The sequence below is a fragment of the Tauraco erythrolophus genome, chromosome 9, assembly GCF_009769465.1.
Source record: "Tauraco erythrolophus isolate bTauEry1 chromosome 9, bTauEry1.pri, whole genome shotgun sequence".
Lineage (NCBI taxonomy): Eukaryota > Metazoa > Chordata > Aves > Musophagiformes > Musophagidae > Tauraco > Tauraco erythrolophus.
Window position 1 is genome coordinate 8,395,478 of NC_141473.1, and position 19,822 is coordinate 8,415,299.

General features: G+C 40.6%; 1 protein-coding gene across 1 annotated transcript; it reads right to left on the reverse strand.

The window, feature by feature from the left end:
- Window positions 1-615: 615 nt before the first annotated feature.
- On the reverse strand, window positions 616-15,483 carry LOC104382811 (pancreatic lipase-related protein 2). Its single transcript, XM_086616806.1, has 13 exons — window positions 15,448-15,483; window positions 12,768-12,821; window positions 11,830-11,979; window positions 10,082-10,207; window positions 8,458-8,592; window positions 6,035-6,143; window positions 5,317-5,433; window positions 5,114-5,236; window positions 4,159-4,277; window positions 3,253-3,382; window positions 2,860-2,971; window positions 1,660-1,827; window positions 616-679 (listed from the first exon to the last, which is right to left on the reverse strand). The coding sequence occupies exons 1-13, from the start codon at window positions 15,481-15,483 to the stop codon at window positions 616-618; spliced, it is 1,443 nt and encodes a 480-aa protein (XP_086472932.1).
- Window positions 15,484-19,822: the final 4,339 nt, after the last annotated feature.

The following is a 19,822-nucleotide window of genomic DNA, read 5'->3' on the forward strand; positions in this document are numbered from 1 at the left end:
GCTTGAAATTAGACAGTAGCCAGGTGCTGTGATTCAGCCGTTCAGTTTCTTTCAAAGAGTGGACACTTGAGGTTTGCCTTCGTCTGTTGCTTCCATGAAGGTGCAGTGTACAAAGGGCTGTTCTGACCTGCTGAAGAAATATCCTGGTCTTGTTCTGTTCTTGCCTCATCCCAGAGCATCTTCTGAGGGCAATGCTCTTGTGTGGGTCTGGAAAGTTTTGAGCAATAGCGGAGGCTGTGGAAAGGAGGTGTCTGGGACCATCCCCAGCTGCAGGAGTGGGCTGAGGTAATTTGAGAATGTTTGATAGAAAATCTAGCAAATTATTAATGTGGTAGGAAACAGTTCTTACCTTGAGGCACTGTTATAGTATGACCATGCAGTGCTATAAATGGATTTTGGCATATACAATTTCTAGTTGCTTCCATAGTAACAAGGACAATAAATTTGGTTCGAACATAAAACAGACAAGTGTGTTTGCAAAGAACTGGTAAAAAAATAAAGGAAGGAACAGGCAGTTTGATTTTTGCTTTAATAGCCTTGTGTACCAACATTCCCATGCACAGAACTGATGGTTTGCTCAGCTGCTGTGTACAGAACAGTTGTACTCGGTGACCTCTAACAAGGTGTAAGTAGCTGGGGAACTCCATATGTCACAGTTCCATGGCCACAAAAAGTCGTCCTGAGAAGAAAAAAATGGTTGAATCATATTTGTTTATGTATTTTCCCCAAAGAAAAATGAAAGGTTGTCAGCTGCCACCTTGAGGGTTGTTAGTTGGATCCAAAATCCCACGTAAACCTTTCTAAAAGCCTGCTGTATGGAATATTAACATCTGCATATTAATAGTAACAAGGTGAATTTCCTCATTTTGGGCTCTTTATTTAGACTGAGTGCTTAACTAGATTGCCCGTATCAAAGCTTGGCAGCCTTTTTTTTTTTTTTTTTTAGGAGCTTACACTGAAAGAGATTTCATCAGCTTCTCTGTGCCAATGCCAAACTGTAAGGAAGGTTTTTTTGCCTACTATCTAACCAGTATTTCTTCTGTTGTAAAATACTTCAATTCAACCTTGTCCTAACCCAGTGGATATGTGGAATAGTTCACTGTGACCCTTCACAGAGAGCTTACGTGTATATTTTTATGCTCCTCTCCAGGCTCTTTATTAAGAAACATTTCCTTCAGCTGCTCTACACAGATCAAGTTTTCTAAATTTCTTTAGCTATTTTTCAAAATTTCAGTCTGTGTGCATTTTTTGTGAAGTATCCTCTCTAAATTGGAAAATGACCCTGCTTCTGGCTACAGGCTTGCCCCAGTTATTCAAATTAGAAGAATTACTTCCTGGATCTTCTATGCAGTACTCCCAGTAACGCACCTGGGATGTGACTTGCTTTGCCTTGGTTTGTAAGGGTTCTGTTGTGGAAAAACAGTGAACATTTCAAATTATTCACTGCTGTATTCCTTTCCAGACAGTTTTTCCCTGGTTTGTACTCGAACATTTGATTTTCTATCCAAAGTGTAATATCTTGTCCTTGTCACTACTGAAATTCACATTATTGGTTGCAAACTGTGATTTCAGTTTAGTAAGACCATTTTTGCATCCTGTCTCCTAGAGTTTTTGCACTCCTTTCCCATTCCTTCTGACCTGTAAGAGGGATATACTTACTTATGTCCATCTTCTCCATGAACTATATTAACTGTTTCTGCTCCTAATCTTGCCCAGAGCAGAGTAAATATGGTTTTATTCCAGAGAAATTCAATTTTTTTAGTATTTTTTGCGTTCATTGCAACATTAAGGTATTTTGTATAAACTTCGTCTTGAGAGAGCATTCCGCTGCAAATAGAACAAAGACAACAATTCTAAATTTAACAGTTTGGAGATTACTGAACTAAACCACGTTCTCCCCAAGATTTGAGTTTTCCCCTGTGTTACAACAGAAATGTGCACTTTTGCTTTTCTTCGCAACAGCCCAGGACGCTGGACCAGGGCTCTGGGCTGTTACACTCTGAACAGGGAGAGGATGAAAAACAATGCTGAAAACTTTAAATGTGCATGTGGCAGGAGACCACTGGGAAAGGGTGAGGTGGAGCTGCCTCCAGCACCCACGTTTGCTGGGCTTTGCAGGTATCACTGCAGGGAAAGTTTCGGGAAGGATTTTATAGATGAGTTGGATACTTCCGTGGGGCTTTGGTCTGCCTATGCACAGAGGATGGTTGGAGAATGTGTGGAAGTGCTTGTTTCAGAGCAGGTACAGAAGACAGTGGGAGCTGTTTGGTAGTCAGTGAGTGATGATTTGAGCTGTGAATCAAGCTCACTGGCCAGATCGTATGAATGTGCCATTTGTATAGTAGTGATGGCTTTTCATATACCCGAGGGAGGAAGGAGGTATCTACTTTGGAAATTTGGTAAGTTCAGGCAGAGGATTGCCTGGCACAAGATCATACAGCAAGTCACAGGCAGAGCAGAGAGGCTTGTTGGCACATGGAGTGAGTGTGCTGACATGTGTGATGTCATGCTAGCGTGGGAGCAGTAGTGCTAAAGCATGTATGTTACAAGTGAGCTCTGCCTGCGTTTCAGAGGTGTAATATGTTTTTTTTAACAAGCAACTCAGAGAAACACAGCATTTCTGCTGCCAAGCTGTATTCATAATTTATTGTGATGTCACATACTTCATTAAAAGTAAGTGAATTCCGTTTCCTTTTCGCAACTGTCCATCTGCCTCATAGGTCTTATCTACGGGATAACTTTTTTTCATATCTGGTGTTAAGTAGATTGCAACATGGAATAAGTGTTTGCACTGCTTAAAAATGTGTAGATTAAGATTAGCAGCATTAAATGCTATAGGGAAATATTAATTTATCTTACCTGGCAATTTCATATTCTTTTGTGTTCCCCTCTGTGTCATGGAAAACTAGGTTTATGTCCCCCCTCATTTTCTTTACACCAGACAGTTTGATAAATACTTTTTGTCTCCAAGCTGTGTAAAGAAAAAGACAAAATGAAACTAGATTGTCATTGATTTCAGAGATCTAAAAATGCTAGTATACCAGAAAAGTTCTTTTTTTCCTAATTGGAATTCATTTGTGTTAGCAAAGGAAAGACTCAATGAGCATGAACTTTGATAACTATTGTAGCGTTTCTTACCAGAGGTGTTGGAAGTTGTTTATAGAAGCAAGAGAAGTGGATAGCTGTAAATCGGGTCAAGGCAATCACTTTTCTTTAACATATGATTCACTGTAACAAACCTCCTCTACTCACTAGCAAAAGGTGGGTCTGCTGCTGTGTTTAAAAAGTACATTTGGTTCACCCTCTGTAATTTAGCTGGGAATCTATCAGCATAGTGCCCCATCATTGGACATCCCTCCTGGGGACACGGGAAGCAGTCTCCCTAGGGAAAATAAGAGCATCGGTTAATGAGGAGTACTTTTTTTCATCCTAGCTCTAACAAAATTAAGGCTCAAGATCTTGCTCTGATCTTGCAAAGCTGTGGCAGTGCTGTGTGTTGTCGTATCTTACCACCAAAACCTGATAAACTTGTTTCAGATAACGGCTCCTGCACCCGTTCATACCAAGCGGGTGTGGAATGAGCAGGTTTGATACCTGTGTGGATGATGGTCTGAAACTCCCTGGTTCAGATATTTTTCAGCTAGAGCCTAGGACAAAATATAAGTCAATTTTACCCTCTCAGGGAAAGGGAACTCTCCTGCATCCACTTTGCAACACAATATGAAGAGGAAAAAAGGGAACAACTTTCATAAGTGCATTTATTTAGGTGCTTTAATCAGTACTCTGTGTAAATTAGAGAAGAGTCAATGATTTTGGAGGCTCCCAATGTCACTTCTTCCAGCCTGAAATTAGTAGGGTAGATACATCTAACCAACGTGCTCTTTACATAAAGGTTTAGGGTGAGAATTATATGGGGGTTTAATTTTTTTTCCGATGTAGTAGTGTCATCTGCACTTCAGGATTCATTTTCCAGAGCGGAACAGTTGATGAAGTCACTGTGCACTGCACCTCAGTGCACACTTCCTCCTACCAAACCACACCATGAGACCAGAGCCACCAGCATCCGAGTTCTCTGCACACATAGTGGGACCTATCGTGAGTGCAGAGACTCAGATTATTTGCTTTACAGCTCACCCGTTCCTGGGCTGATATACTTACTGACTCAAAGGATTCGTACGTTTCACAGGGATACCCAAGGTATCCGGTGGGATAGAGGATACTTTCAAAATAGAACTCATGGCTGCGTGAGTGATGGCACCCTCCAAAGACTGTAGCATCTGTTGGAACAAAGTTTATGAGCATCCATGAAATAGCCTCGTGTTACCCTGAACAAGACTTGTGCTTGCCTCACCATGGAAGCAGCGAGGCACAGAACAGTGTGGTCTTGTAATAATTTTTGATTTGAATTTACACATTTCTAGTTGCAGCAGAAGTTACTGTTTTGTCTGTGTATTATCTGGAGAACTCTGTGGCAGTTACTTTGATTTCAATTGAGGTGCATTGGTCTGCTCTGGTGTAATAGTCCCTTTTAAGACATCAGCCATATATATATATATGTGAGATACCACAGCGAGATGACGTTAATTACAGTTTTAAAAGGCTTAATAGAGTGAGGGGAATCCACCAGCCTTCTGCTAACCTCTCCAAGGCCTGTGAAGAGAGAAGTCTCAGGTGGAGAGATAAGGCATGTACCATGCCTGGAAACACTGAGTCCTTTTGCCCAATTCGTGTCTTAGAAACATTGGATGCTCCTTGAAGCACCTGCAAGGAACCAAAGACAGTGGTGTCATGCTGCCATTTTGGTGATGACACTGGCCTGTCTCAGCCTGGAAAACCTCCTGCTGGGGTTGTTGGACTTGCAGATTCTCCGTTTCCTGCCTTTTTGTGTTCTGCAGGTTCAATTTCAAATGACAGAAGCAAAGTTTAGGCCCGTATTATACCTCCTTTCCCTACAGTGTTCCCTGTTTCTTATTTCCTTTTCTAATTTATGAGTAAATAGGCAAAAATCAATTTTGTTTTGCTGTTTTCTCCCACACGGACAGTTACTTTCACAGTTCATGTTTCAGGATTGAGCGAAAACAAAGTACTATGCATGTTGGGGATGTATGATTACCTGCAACAATAACTTCAAAATCACTTCGTGTCATCTCTAGATTTAAATCAGTGCATCCAGGCATCACAGTTCCTCCATTTGGGTAAAAGTCCAGGTGGCCGGTGGTGTTGTACATTCCAAGCCCTGAGAGACACATGCAATGATGTTAGTGTCTCAGTGACATGCCCAACTTTGCAGATATTTACTTGTCCATGAACGCTTACCTATGGCAGGAAAGTGAGCAGCATTACTGTGAATAACATCAACAAAGTTTGCATCTGAAGGATCCAGTCTCACCTCAGGAGGCATACCTTCAAAATAGGGTCCAGCAGGATCTAAGCCTAAAACAACCCCCACATTTATTGGTTGAGGGAGGGAGAGAAGTTTTGCCTGTGTTAGTATGTCTTTTGCTAACTTACAGCACAAGATATTCAGTATTGCACAAGGCATGTTAAATAATAATGATGTAAATTCTAAGTGAAACTGGAAAAAATGTGTAATAAAGTAGCTTTGTGAACCTTTCTGCAAACTTACTGCAACAGAAGATATTTTCCAATAGACTATACTACAAAGGAGGCATTTTGTTACCTATGAGCTTGTTACTGACCTTAAAGCTTTACAAATAGGAAAATCTAGGGATTCTTGATATGTTGCTTTGCCTTTGCGTAGGGCTTGATGTAACCCAGCGAGTGACAGTAACGTTACAAACATATTAAATATGTTTGTTCTTCCACTAAAGTGTTTTGCTAGAGTTTTTAACCTAACTAGAGAAAGAAGGTGTAATAATTACCCTTGCTTCTGAGAAGCACAAAGTTTGCCTACTCTCAGGCAAGGTGTCTCCAGCTCTTCCAATGGTTTAATTCCAGTCTACAGACCAGGGTGTTGAGATCCTTTCCTTTAGAAATGTGCTATGTTAGCTGTGCACCTCGGTGAACAGCCTACCTGTTATCCGTCTGATGCCTCGGATCCTTCTTCCTGCCTCTCCTGCAGTATGTGCTCCCAGACTGTGGCCAATTAAATGGACTTTCCAAGGGGAGTAGCTGAAGATTTTCTGATCATTAAGGTGGTGGTGGTGGGAGAGAAGAACACAGGCTTTAAATAGCAAGAGAAGCGGGTGTCTTACCTTATAGGCTTTTGGGAACATCTAGACTGACTTCCTGCATAGTGAACAGGGTGTGAGTTCCTTGAGTTAATTATTGTTTAAATTACACTGAGACTTTACAGAAAATGATCCAATCTAGAATTTTAAATGCCTAGTGATGGTGATTTCACTGTTGTAGTGTTGTCATACGGTTACCATATTCAATTACCCTTGGTGACAAAGTATGAACCTTCTATTTCATTTGGATCGACCCCTAATTTCATCTTCCACCAAAAAGATCTTATGTTTTTGTTATTTACTCTGTTATGGAGCCCTTTTTTAGCACATGTCTGTTCTCCATGTGTCTGTTTAGAATACGTGATCATATCACTCAATAATGTTTTCACTGACAAGCTTAGGTGGGGCAACATTCATTCTCCTCTTTGCCAAGTCTGTACAAGACCTGCACTGCTGAGATATTACACACGCGTTGAAGGTGGAAAGGGAGATTAATAGCGCGTAGGCTGCGCTCAGGGGACACATTTCATCCAGGAATTTGCTGTGTTTTGTAACGACCAAAGACAACAAGGATTGGTTGCTAATTCCTTGAGCTTTTACATAAAGTTTTGTTTTGCAATGCACGTTTTACTGCAGTACTCCCATTTGCAATGCAGCTTAACTTGTCTTAAAGTCAAACTCCAGAAGTTTGTAAATTGAGAGAAAGAAAAGAAAGTCTAAGGATCATTTGTGCTTTTTTGTGACAGAATAAAGAGAAGGCTAGACTGCAAATGATTCCGTAATAGAGATATTAAATGAGAAACCAAACACATCTTCAAGTGTCCTGGGACCTGTACACAAAAAAGAAAGTACAGAAATAAATGCATGAGGCTAGACATGAGTTTCCTAGGTAGAAGCAGTAGCTTGTTCCTCAGTGGATTCTGGGGAAATGGTTTGATACTCAGGTGCTCGCAAAGTTGGCACTTTGCCTTGTAGGCTCCAAACTATCTCTTGCAGCACTTTAAGTTCAACACTTAGTGACGAGGATCAAGTCTGTACCCAGGCAGGGTTCTGATTTGCAGCAGGTCTTAGTCGTGAGTCTTTCTGAAGTCACTGGCAAATGCTGGTGCTCTTAAACTTTGCAACTGAGTTCTGTGCTTTATGTGTAAAACTTGCCTTCAGGAGCATGAAGTTTACAACTAGAAGGCAACTAGACAGTTCATCATGCCTGTAGACAGCAAATACGGCATTATCAAGTGAGCCAGCTCCTGCTCATTCCAGCGGTGCTAAGCTGAGATACTAATTTTCTTCTAGCACGTGTAGATAATGCTGGCAAATCTCTGGTAAGCACTGAACTATGTCATAGGCCTGGCATCATTTCCATTGAATCCCTTCTTGCCGGTGTCATCATATGGAAATGTTGCCACCTACTGGTCTTTAATTAATTGGCACCTCTTTTCAACCACCTGAGCTTGGTTTGCGTCTTCTGTGGCTATGAGAATCATAGAATCATCGGATCATAGAATCGTCTGGTTGGAAGAGACCTTCAAGATCAAGACCTTCAAGAGTCCAACCGTTCACCCTGCACTGTCAGGGTCCCTAAACCATATTGCTCAACACCAAATCTACACAGTTTTTAGACACCTCCAAGGATGGGAACTCCGCCACCTCCCTGGGCAGCCTGTTCCAATACTTTACAACCCTCTCTGTAAAGAAATTTTTCCTCATATCTAACCTAAATTTCCCCTGGTGCAACTTGAGGCCATTCCCTCTCGTCCTGTCATTCATAACGTGGGAGAAGAGACTGACCCCCACCTCCCTACAACTTCCTTTCAGGTAATTGTAGAGAGCGATAAGGTTCCCCCTGAGCCTCCTCTTCTCCAGACTAAACAGTCCCATCTCCCTCAGCTGCTCCTCATAGGACAAGTTCTCTAAACCCTTCACTAGTTTCGTTGCTCTTCTCTGAACCCGCTCCAGCACCTCAACATCCTTCTTGAAGTGAGGGGCCCAAAACTGGACACAGTACTCCAGGTGTGGCCTCACCAGTGCTGAGTATAGGGGGACAATCACTTCCCTGCTCCTGCTGGCCACACTGTTTTTGATACATGCCAGAAGTCCTTACAGAGTTGATAATTAGTAGAATTAGCTGCATCTCAACTGCATGCATTGTACAACTCTCTTGAAGCACTGGCTGACCATAATGGACAATGTTCAAAATCAAAGCAGCAGCATCATAACCTCACTAAATCCACTTAAGAGTTGTAGATGGTAAAGCTGTGTCTTTTACCTGTAAAGTTTTTAGGAAATAAGCAACCTCAGCCCCAATCACGCGGATGTTGTTCACTGCACTGACGTAGGTGCCTTTTGCACCTTCTTTCCAATCCACAGCAACGCAGTTGATATTTTCCACTTCCAGTAACAGCTGATGTGGGAACACATAAAGTATTTAAGGAAACAAAATAACAGAGACATTCAACTTACATCAGCATAAATATTAAAAGCTAATATAACAATGGAATTTCTTGTATATAATATAATAAAACAAGCCATTCAACCAAAAAGTGTCAATTATGAAAGACTACAATAAAAATATTTCACTTCATTAGCCATTTGTATAAATATTTGAAATAATTTGGAAAAGTCACACAACCGTGCGGTATATGCTGTGTGCAGTATGTGAGTTTGAGGGATGTCGGTAGTTTAACTGAATAGCATAGGAAGTAAACTTATTTACCAAGTCCCTTTAAAACTGAAAAAGTCATGTCGGACTGAAAAATTTTGGAGTAGAAAGTTTCTACTTCAGAAAAGAAAGCTAATGCATTGGTCGCTTCTGTACTGGTCACAGTCTTGGGGAGATCAGTGATTTTTCCACCGGAAGATTCATGCACTAAAGTCTGCAGTTGTAGCTTGCTGTGACTAAAGCTCACTTAAGGCTTGAGAAAGAGGAAGGAGTGGAAACAGAAGTTAATCCATCATAAAGAGCTGAAGGTGAATGACAAGGAAAAGAGAAGCTCGAAGCAATTGTGTGTTGAATCCTGGACTTCTTCCTCTCCTGTAGGCACCACAAGTTTGTAGTGTGGAGAGGTAGATAGAACTGCTGTTTCTTTTCAACTGAAAAAAATTGGAAACTTAATCTTTCCAGTTTTAATAATTTTAAGATTAAAAGTTGTTATAGATTTACGAGCAAAAGTAATGCTACAGATCTCTAACTTAGTGTTCCGTGGTGGTCTTTTTCTAGCTTGTCCTTTTCCCTGCCAGCACGGAAGAAGCAGAAACTAGAGTAGATTTTGCTTATTATCAGAGCCCAGGCTGTCATCGACACAGTATGCTCTGCTGGTTTTGTGGTGGCTTCCACATTTCATATTTGAATTTTCATTGCACTCTGGAATGAAAAAAAAAAAAAAGTTTGTTTTTTTTTGTGTTTTTTTTGTTGTTGTTGTTATGTGGTTTTTTTTAAATAATTTATTTATTTTGAAGAACTGCATAGTGGTGAACCAGAATAGTATTTGTAGACTGAATCTTGAGCTTTACAATTCAGGAAAGCTTTTGCTCTGAGGGATGGTTCAATTGCTCCTAATGGGAGAAGCAGTGAATTGATGTGTCCAACACAATATTCTGTCACTGGTGTGGAACCTGGGGACATCTGTGTTCAGTCTATTGCTGTGGTCTGATTGTACGGTTTGAGGATGAAAGCTCTTTAGAGCAGCATAATGTCAGAGATGATGAAGGATCCTTGACTATCCAGCATCTTCCAGAGCGAGAACACTTTGGCTTTGGTAAGATTTACTTCTTGGTTAGTATCTGCTACTACCTAACGAATTGCAGAATAGGAAGTGAACATTAGCATCTAAAGGATACTGACAGATTGGAGTTACAATTGCTGATGAAAATCAGAGGATACTCTGTCATACCAAACACATTTCTACCACCCAGCCTTTTTTTCCAGTGCTGCCAAATCCATGAATGATGAAGGAAGTTTTCCTACTTGAGGAAAAATGTGAGTTTTGGATGGTTGAGGAGTTTATGGCTGAGATCACCTGTGTGGGAAAAAAAAAAAAAATTATATATATATGTAACTTTTTCTATTTGTACTTTCAAACATTTTTAAAAAGTCTGCTAGATCATCCCCTCTGTAGGACTCAAGGAACTACTTTGAACACACAGAGTCTGCGATTTTTGGAATCCAGGAACCCTTGCATCTCGCCTTTCTCAGTTCTACTATAGTTTCCAAAGATGATGTGCCCATGTGGTTTCTGCTGCTCGTATCTATTTTGCTTAAGGCAGGAAGAATCCCCTTATGTGGAACATGAAGCCGCCTAAAAGGACCATGGTGTGGCACCATGCCTGTTGGCCTGAGTTGGATGAGTTCTTCCAGACAGCAGCCCACCAGCGCCACATCTCCTGATTCAGCTTGCCCTTTTAGTGGCCTCACCTTTGGCTTCAGTGTGCTGCTCTCCATTCAAGCAACAGCTTTTTTTTTTTTTTTTTCCCCAGATAGGTGATGTTTTTATGCCTGTTTTTGTCATTAGCTACTCCAGAAAGGCTGAAAGAATTTCATGCAAAAACAGTGTGCGTTACGGGTAAAGTTGATCTTGACACATCACTGCAAGCTGCTTAATGGTAATGTTTTCCTTTTTCTCCGAGAACGACACCTGACTGCTTGTATTGTTTTCAGACAGATACAGGGTCTATGATGCAAGATCAGGGAGTTTGAGTGCGGAAGGGCTGTGCCCTAGATATAGATATATTTAAGCTTAGGGGCTGGGAAGTATTGCAAGGTGTATTTTGACTTATTTTATCAACAACAGAAGTGCTGAGTGACGTGCTGCTGAATGTACCTTATGTGCTTACGTGTCCTTGCTGTGCAAATCATAAAAGGTTATTACAGCTATAACTTCTCATCCTTAGAGAGCCTGAATTGGATTCTCAGAGTGACAACCAGGATTGCTGTAAGCAATGATGTCTGTGATGGCAGTGGTGGCATAATAGTTCATGCCAGAGGAATCCTAAACATCCCTGCATAGCTCAAGGGACAGTAGGTCTGGGAGCCTGAAAGGGATTTAGCATCATCGTAAGCATTTGCTAAAGTGATGTGGTCCCAGCTCCTGATTTTACAGGTTCCTCCGCATTGTTCTGCTCAGTATTTCAGTGCATAAGCAACTTGAGTAGCTGCGTCTTATTTTCAAAGGGTAGAGAGACAGGTAAGAATGTAACATCACTCAGATTTCAAGGTGAATGTGGGTTTGGAAATTGCATAAACCAGTCTTCTTCAGACTTTTATTTTTAAAAGTCACAATATCTTCCTAGGGCAGTTTCCCTGTAAGACAGCAGTATTTGTTCTCCTATCTGAATACTCAGAAGGCTGCTTATGTGAACGACTCTTCAATTTTACTCAGAGACCTAAGTGCGTGCAAAAGGTAGTCTGCCATAACTTTTATCCTTGGGCAGGAAAATACCATGAAAGCTGCTGCATCCTACAGTTCGCTCACAACATTTTTTTTTTTTCCCATGCTTTACCCCAAAGTACATTGATTACTGTACCTTCAAACTATCTTCTTACTCTGACTCATTTGCCTATGATGGCTGATGTAGACTTTTTAAACAAGTTAACAAACATTTGTAGGTTTAGTCAATTTTTGATGTTAAAAATAAATGTTACCTGTGAGTTATTTCCTGTTTCTCTGGTGTAGAGGGAGAAGCTGATGTTCATATGTTCTGGAGAGTCGGGCAAACCTGTCAGAAGTCTCCCTGGTATCCCAGACCAGGGTGGGTCATTTGTAAAACAGCCAAGCCTGGCATAGCACACTTCATCTATAGACAAAGAAACAACTTGTTTGTACTCTGGAGACTCTGATGCTTGATGATGGATTTGAGACTGCAACAGTCCAAAGAGCAGAAAACTAAGGATTTAATTTTATGATTAATTGTGAAACTGAGATTCATTCTGGTTTCCTTTATGGATATTGCCTGAAGCAGGTAACACAAGGGGAACTAAATAATTTGAGGATAAACTAAGTAAAGACCCAGACACTCTTTTACCACCATTTTCTAGGTTTGTGAAGTATTAATTAAATTGCTTTCAAAAAAGTCTTTTAAGAAGTGCTTTGTTAAAATTGTTCCTGTGTGCTTCCTGCTCCAAAGCCTTGTGTCTTTGTAGGAAGATATCTGAGGGTTATCTACACAGTAACCTGGTATTGTGAATGAATGATAATTTCTTTCAGTATAGTAGCTTTTTCTAGATCAAACGAGTCTGTTGCTCATTTATACTCAACTTTTATGCTTGAGCACTGTCGGTTGTGCTGAGCAGTTCTTTGTATACAGCGGTCCTGTAAAGACAGATCGTGTACTGTCTTGATAGGAAACATGACTCCGAAGTCTGAATTTTCAGCACAGAGTTGTCTCTTGTGTTTTTATTATTAAAATTAAAACAGGGCAGAGCCTTTTAGCATTAGTTCTATGCACAATAATAGACATTGTCATACAATGGCGTGCAAATCATACCACAGCTTCAATGTAAATGAGAATACCAGTTGTCATCATCTATGCATTATTTTGTCTGAACTAATGTTCTAGTGGTAGTTTTTACAGATATGGTGTCTTACCTGCTACTGTGCCAAGGAGATAAAATGCAATAATCCACGTTCCAATCACCTAAAGCAAATGGAATATACAGGTTAAGCATTTTATTTCGTGATTTTTCCTTTTTAAAAGACTGTAATACAAAGAGAAATGCAAAGACCTGCACCTGAAGAGGGATAACCTCATGCACCAGTACATGCTGGGGACCCATCAGCTGGAAAGAAGCTTAGCAGAAAGAGCCTGCAGGTCCTGGTGGACACCAGTTGACCATAAGCCAGCAACATGCCCTTGCAGCAAAGGCAGCCAGCGGCATCCTAGGCTGCATTAGGAGGAGAGCTGCCAGCAGGATGAGAGAGGTGATCCTTCCCTTCCACTCAGTTTTGCTGTTTACAGTATTTCTTGCACAGCCAATGCTGCATGCAGGTTGCTGAGGGAGTGAATCAGATCATGAGGTCCTGATTTTTTCCAGCTGTGAGCAGATAGGTGGGAAGTGTGGTAGAACATGGACAGTGATACCCGTACCTTGGTAAAGTCTGTATGCTTGACAGCATCTTTAGGCTGTTTGTGTTGTTTTTACCCAGGGCTCTCTACGTTTCTGCACCTTCGTATCCCTGACTTTAATCAGATTCCTTTCTTCTACGCTTTCCTCACTTGGCTTTCCCATGGCAGGGGTTCCATGTATTTCACCATTCTCCTCCCCTCCCGTTTGCCTTATTCACTGTTCTCAATTTCCTCTTCTTCTAGCTGTTTCCTATGGTACTTGTCTCCTATTTTCCACACACTGTTTTTCTTGTAAAGCAAAAATTTTGAGCTGTCACCCCTAGCCACTGAGATAGGTCATTAGAAGTACTTCAGAAAAAAAGGTAAATTTAGTAGGTACAGATCTTGCTATGTGGGAAACTGTCTCCAAGGGATATTTTTAGAAATTTGGCAATGTGAAAAAGCTAGAAAGCCAGCACTCCAAAAGTCATTGGTGCTACCAAATGCTCTCAGAAACAAAAAAGAAACAATTGGGAATTTCACAGAATTTGTCCTTGAAGCCCGTGTGTGAAATGTCAGACAGAAGAGGTGTACATGATCCACCTATGTGCTTTTTTTGGTAGAAGTCAGACTACTTGGCTGTAATGATGTGATTTCCTAACTGAGCCAAATGGGATGGGTCAGAGCGCACAGAGTGTGTCTCTGAGCACTCTCTAATCAACTCTGAAGTCCCTGTGTAGTAATTGCTCGTTGTTTATGTGGTAGGGCAGAGGAGCAAGGCTGAATAACTAAGCAGTGAGCTGGAGTTACAAAGCACAGAGCTGAGAAGAGTGTGAGATTTCCTTGGAAATACAATTCTGTTCCCAAGTTTAATATATCCGTTGATGCAGTTAACAGAGAAGAAAACTAGTTGCTTGAGGAGAGTGGAAAGTGGAGAGGAAGTCTGACAGTCAGTAAGAGTAGGAGGGAGCAGGATCAGGAGTTATTCTAAGCAGCTGGTGGCAGACAAGAATAGAGAGGTCCTAACTGTTAGCCAAAAGGAGCACCTCCGTTCAGCTGGAATATGTCACAAGAACATGTCATTATGAGAACCTGGTGACAGAGCAGGAAAATCACAGGAGATGTGGCTTGTCAAATGAATTGGAGAGCTGAGTGGGATTTGTTTATATTGAATGGAGAGCTCTCATACTCAAGAGGTGGATAGTCCATGTCGGGAACACTACAGCAGGAGGGACAGTATGATTTCTTCTCAGATCCAAAATCTGAAAGGTAGCTGATGAGTAATGATTTTAAAAAATGTGAGAAGTTGTTGCCAAATAAGAATGCTCAGTGGTTTCTCTTCAGATGTTCTTCCTTTGAAGGCAGAAAATGGAAATGAACATGTAGCTAGGTAAGTAATGGAAGATGCAGAAACTTTTTTTTTTGTATGTGTGAAAAATGTTGATTTATTCTGTTATTGAGAGAGGTATAGTTTGGATAGAAGACAATTTTTCAGTGGGTAGGATTTCTATGTTGGTCTATGTTAACCTGACAATGAAAAGATTGCAAAGAGGTTAAAAATTACATCTTTTTACAAGGAATTGAGGCAGCATACAATTTGTTGGGGGAAAATTATTTCACTGGGCATTTAATAGGCTTAGTGCTGAACAAGAGAAACTGGAATGACTTGTTTGTGAGCATGATCTCAGCCTAGCCAGTATTGCTGGCAGGATGGCCACTGAACACTGAGCTCAATTGTTATACTCAGTGGCCATAGGACATGCACTTCTGAAGCAGAACCAAATATTTCCAAATTTCTGTTCAGCTTGGGAAAAAAAAAAAAATTGCAAATGTTAATAGACTGATATCCTAATGTATAAAACCTACAGTGGAGCAGAAGTTGTCTTTCACAATAGCTTAACAAGTCACCTTCTGGACACTGTTGCTCAACCTGTGATTCATGGGCTACTAGTGGATGTTGTGAGATATGAGAAAGTCTGCGTGATGACTGTCAGCAGTGTATTTTTAAGTCCCACGTATGTACCCACACACCTTCCGCAGGACATATGTGCAAACACGCACACACAGGCTATTTGAGAGAAGCAAGCCCAAACCGCAGGGGTTTTAATTCTCAATGTTTTCAACCTAATCATCTCTGGAGTACATAGTTTTGTTTTGTTTTGTTTTTTAAATTGAAACAAGATATGTTATTTATCTAATGGTGAAGAATTTTACTCACCATTCTCTTATCACCCTTCTTATCTTGTTCTCTCATGAGCAGTAACAGGATACAAAACAGCCACAGTTTTCTTTAGTGAAGACTGGACAGCTTTACTCTGGAAAAAAAAAATAATAGAAAAGAGCTTAAAAACCTGCAGGCCAACGTGATAAAATTAAAGAAACTAGAAGAATTCAAGAGGACAAAAAAGGGGAATATTAGTAACTGGGAATTTATAACTAGAAATCACACAGATTTTGTAAGGAAACATCATACCAAACATGTACCTTTATGGCCAGTAGAATTAAGACATAAATTAAGAAGGAGTATTTAAAGCATGGAAGAATATAAAAAGATGCAATGTTTTTGGTCCATTACTAGATACCATTGAGCAAGAGGCTATGAAGCAGCCAAAGTGAAATGTTTACGCTTTTCTTTTTCTCTCTTTACCAAAACCAGCTGATGTTCACACCAGAAAAAAGTACTCATGTTGATACTCTGTTCAGACAATAATTCTAGATCTGCTGTAGAACAGCAGCTGGAACTACGTATTTTAAAATCATCGGACTTTGGTAACTATAGATGAGATCCTTAAAAAAAATCAAAAGGCATTAAAAAAAACCTTACTGACAATTTTTCATTAAGTTATTGAATAGTAAGAAAATTCCAGAGACATGTGGTTTGAAGAAAACTGATACGCTAACAGACAAAAAAAAAAAAAAGGATGAATGACCTAAGGAATTTCAGACCTGTGGAGTTTCAGTCCAACATCAGCCTGAGGCAGAATAATGAAACTCTCTGCAGGATACTCAGTCATTAAAGAAAAATGGTGAAAAACTGTTAAAAGATTAAGTTGTCTAATTGAATTCAGTTACATGGCATGACAAACTAACATGACATTCTTATAAGATCAATGTTATAAGTCTCATGATACTCAGATTTCAGTAAGATCTGCTTTGCTACTCGATATTTTGGTTTAAAAAATTAGAATTATATACATGTGCTGTTACAAGAATTAAGTAGATTAAAAATTAAATGCATGGATTAAGTAGATTAAAATTGAGTACTTAATGCACCTCAGACTATAATGGCAAAGAACTAGAAGGCAACTCCTGGATTTGCAAATACAGTTCTTGCTGCCATGCACCATCACATCACATCAGATCATGACCAAGCTGTGATTGTGTTTTTCAGCTGTGTTTTTTGACCCTATAGTTACTCACTGCTCATGATGGATCATCACTGATTAAGGTTTTAGAGCACTCAGTTCCTGGCACTACACCACGTGCCAGCTTTCAGCACTGATCTTGCCGGACACGAGCTCATTACTGAAAAAATACTGACATGTAGACTAAGGATTAGTAAATAAAAAATACAGGTCATGAATGCTGTCACACTGTATGTCATAGTCGCAGAATCACAGAATCATAGAATCGTAGAATGGCATAGGCTAGAAGGGACCTCAGAGATCATCTAATCCAACCTCCCTGTCATGGGCAGGGACGCCTCTCAACTAGATCAGGCTACTCAAGGCTTCGTCCAACCCAGCCTTGAACATCTCCAGGGAGGGGGCATCCACAACTTCTCTGGGCAATTTATTCCAAAATCTTACCACCCTCGTACTGAAGAATTTCTTCCTAAGATCTAATCTAAATCTGTTCTCCTTCAACTTAAACCCATTTCCCCTTGTCCTATCAGTGGACGCTCTTGTAAGAAGTCCCTCCCCAGCCTTCCTGTAGGTTCTCTTCAGGTATTGGAAGGCAGCTATTAGGTCCCCCCGAAGTCTTCTCTTTTCAAGGCTGAACAATCCCAGCTCCCGCAACCTGTCCTCGTAGCAGAGGTGCTCCAGCCCCTGGATCATCTTTGTGGCCCTCCTCTGAACACGCTCCAACAGATCTATGTCTCTCTTATGGTGGGGACACCAGAACTGGACGCTGTATTCAAGGTGGGGTCTCACAAGAGGGGGAGAATCACCTCTCTTGACCTGTTGACCATGTTTCTCTTGATACATCCCAGGATGCGGTTGGCCTTCTGGGCTGCTTGAGCGCACTGCCGGCTCATATTGAGCTTCTCATCTATCAACACCCCCAAATCCTTCTCTTCAGGGAGAATGAAGGTGAACATCTGAGGAAGCAATAACTGAAAAGGTCTTTGGAGTCTTGCCAGTGTATTACTAGTGGCTTCTGAAGTGCCAAGGAACTTGTTAGTCTTTGTATACACATACACAGATGGGGGAATAGTATTTTCAGTATATGTATTGTATTCAATATATAGGTGGGGGTATTATTGTGAAGGGTACAGAGGTTTCATCAGTGCTGCATGCACCATTCAAGAGGGATACTGAGAAAATGTAGAAGGGAGTTAGAATCATAGAATCATAGAATGGTTAGGGCTGGAAGGGACCTTCAAAGGTCATCTAGTCCAACCGCCCTGCAAGGAACAGGGATATCTCCAACTAGATCAGGTTGCTCAGGGCCTCGTCCAACCTGGCCTTGAACGTCTCCAGGGATGGAGCATCCACCCTGTTCTTGGATCATCATGAGAACGGAAAAGAGGGAATGCAGAGCAAGGTGTCAAGAGAGGATTTTTACTAGGAGCACCAAAGCTCAAACTGTAAATGGTTGTTCCCCAGAGATGTAACCTGAGACCAGAAGAGGAGCAGTGAGGCTTAAACAAAGCAGTAGTGGTAGAACAAGAACTAGCCATAAAAAAACCCAAGAAATCATCAAGTGTTTTGTCCTGAAATAGTCATCCAGCTAGAGTCACAGGGCAAAAAACAGGTAGTTTTAAGATGGAGTTTTACCACATTTTAATATGACAGTGAGAAGTGGCATGAACAAGGGTCAATGACCTAGACAGTGCCTTCTACTTTTTCAGCCTGTGTTTCAGAGAGGCCAAAGGGAAGTTGAAGAGTCACTTCAGCACCTTATGCTGAGGTGGGGAAGAGCTTTTGTTAATATAATCATGTTCAAACAAGCAGCCATAGAGCAGAAATAGCTCATTCTGCAGTAAAAATCTGCAGTGCTTGCTCATCTTCATCCATCAACAGAGCATGGCATTTTCTGTCCCTTCAGTCTTACATGGTCTTCACAATTTTCAGGTCCGCTTCTCTCCCTTCAATAGTGAAATTTTTAAGTTCTTTACCTTCTTTCAAGTCTTTTTAATGTTCACCATTTATGTTTTTCTTTGATCTTTTCCTGCCTCACCACTCCAGAGTTTAGCGTACAAGCCTTTGGTATAGAAGTTACAGGTTAGATTTCCTGTTCTCTCAGCAAATTCTTGCATGGCTTTGAGCCTGAGGCATTCAGAGAACGCTTGCTAATTGCACACCCAAGCATTGTAACCCAAATGGGTAAAAGAAACTAAGGAAAAAATATTACAGCAGTATCTTTAGACCTCATAAAGACGATTATGTATATATTTACCAATGTAAAAATACCTGAAAGTACAGTCTAATTTTTTATGTTTGTTTTATTTTAATGTAATTTCGTAGAGGTTGTCCAGCCCATTCTTTTTAAGTATACAAAGAATACTACCTTTTCCAGACACAGTCTTCATTTGGTAGCGCAGGCAGTATTTTTCCAGACTATCAAATACTGAAAACTGGTGTGCAGAGTACTGGACAAGTGCTGGTGATATGGTATACTAATTCAAGTAGCAGAGTAATTGGCATAATTAATAAAAGACTTAGTTTCATCTCCAACTGCTCCTTAAAAATAGCCCATAGTAGGGTCCTGATTCCAGATGAAATCTCTTTGGCACTGTTTCAATATAAACAAGAAATAAGTAAAAGAGCATCTTGACATTACCAGTCTGCTTTCCTGCTGGCTTACCAGCTTTTAGGTACAATGAAGTTCTCCAGGCGGAAACTGGTCTTAATTGAACAGCTCTGAAACCCACAAATTTGCCATTAAATAGATCAATTTTGTAGTGGAGCAAAGATGTTCAGAACCTCTTGTAGGTTTCCTTCCTCCAAACCACACAATATGAAGTAAAAACCAAGGCAGAGCTCACAAACATTGTCTGGTCTGGGTGATAAGAGTTTTCTGAGCATCTACTGACCTCTTAAACTGAATCCGAGACAGTGGTCTAGGGCTTTAACCTGTAATAATGATTCAGAAGAGTGATGCAAATTCTCTTCTTGAGGTGTTTAATGTGGGAAGCACTCCAATAAAAGCTTAGTAAGTGTGCAAAGTTGTACATATATTTGTTCATCATTGGAGGATTCAGTAATATTTGGGCTTTTAAGGTGTTTAGGTCAGTTGCTTAGAAATGGTGAACAATCTAAAGAAACTGTGAGAGAATAGTAAAGAAAATATATTAAGCAACAAGTCCTTGGCTTCCTGCTTCAGGAGCTTGCAGTATCTACTCTGATTTCCTAAATAATAGGGTTCTC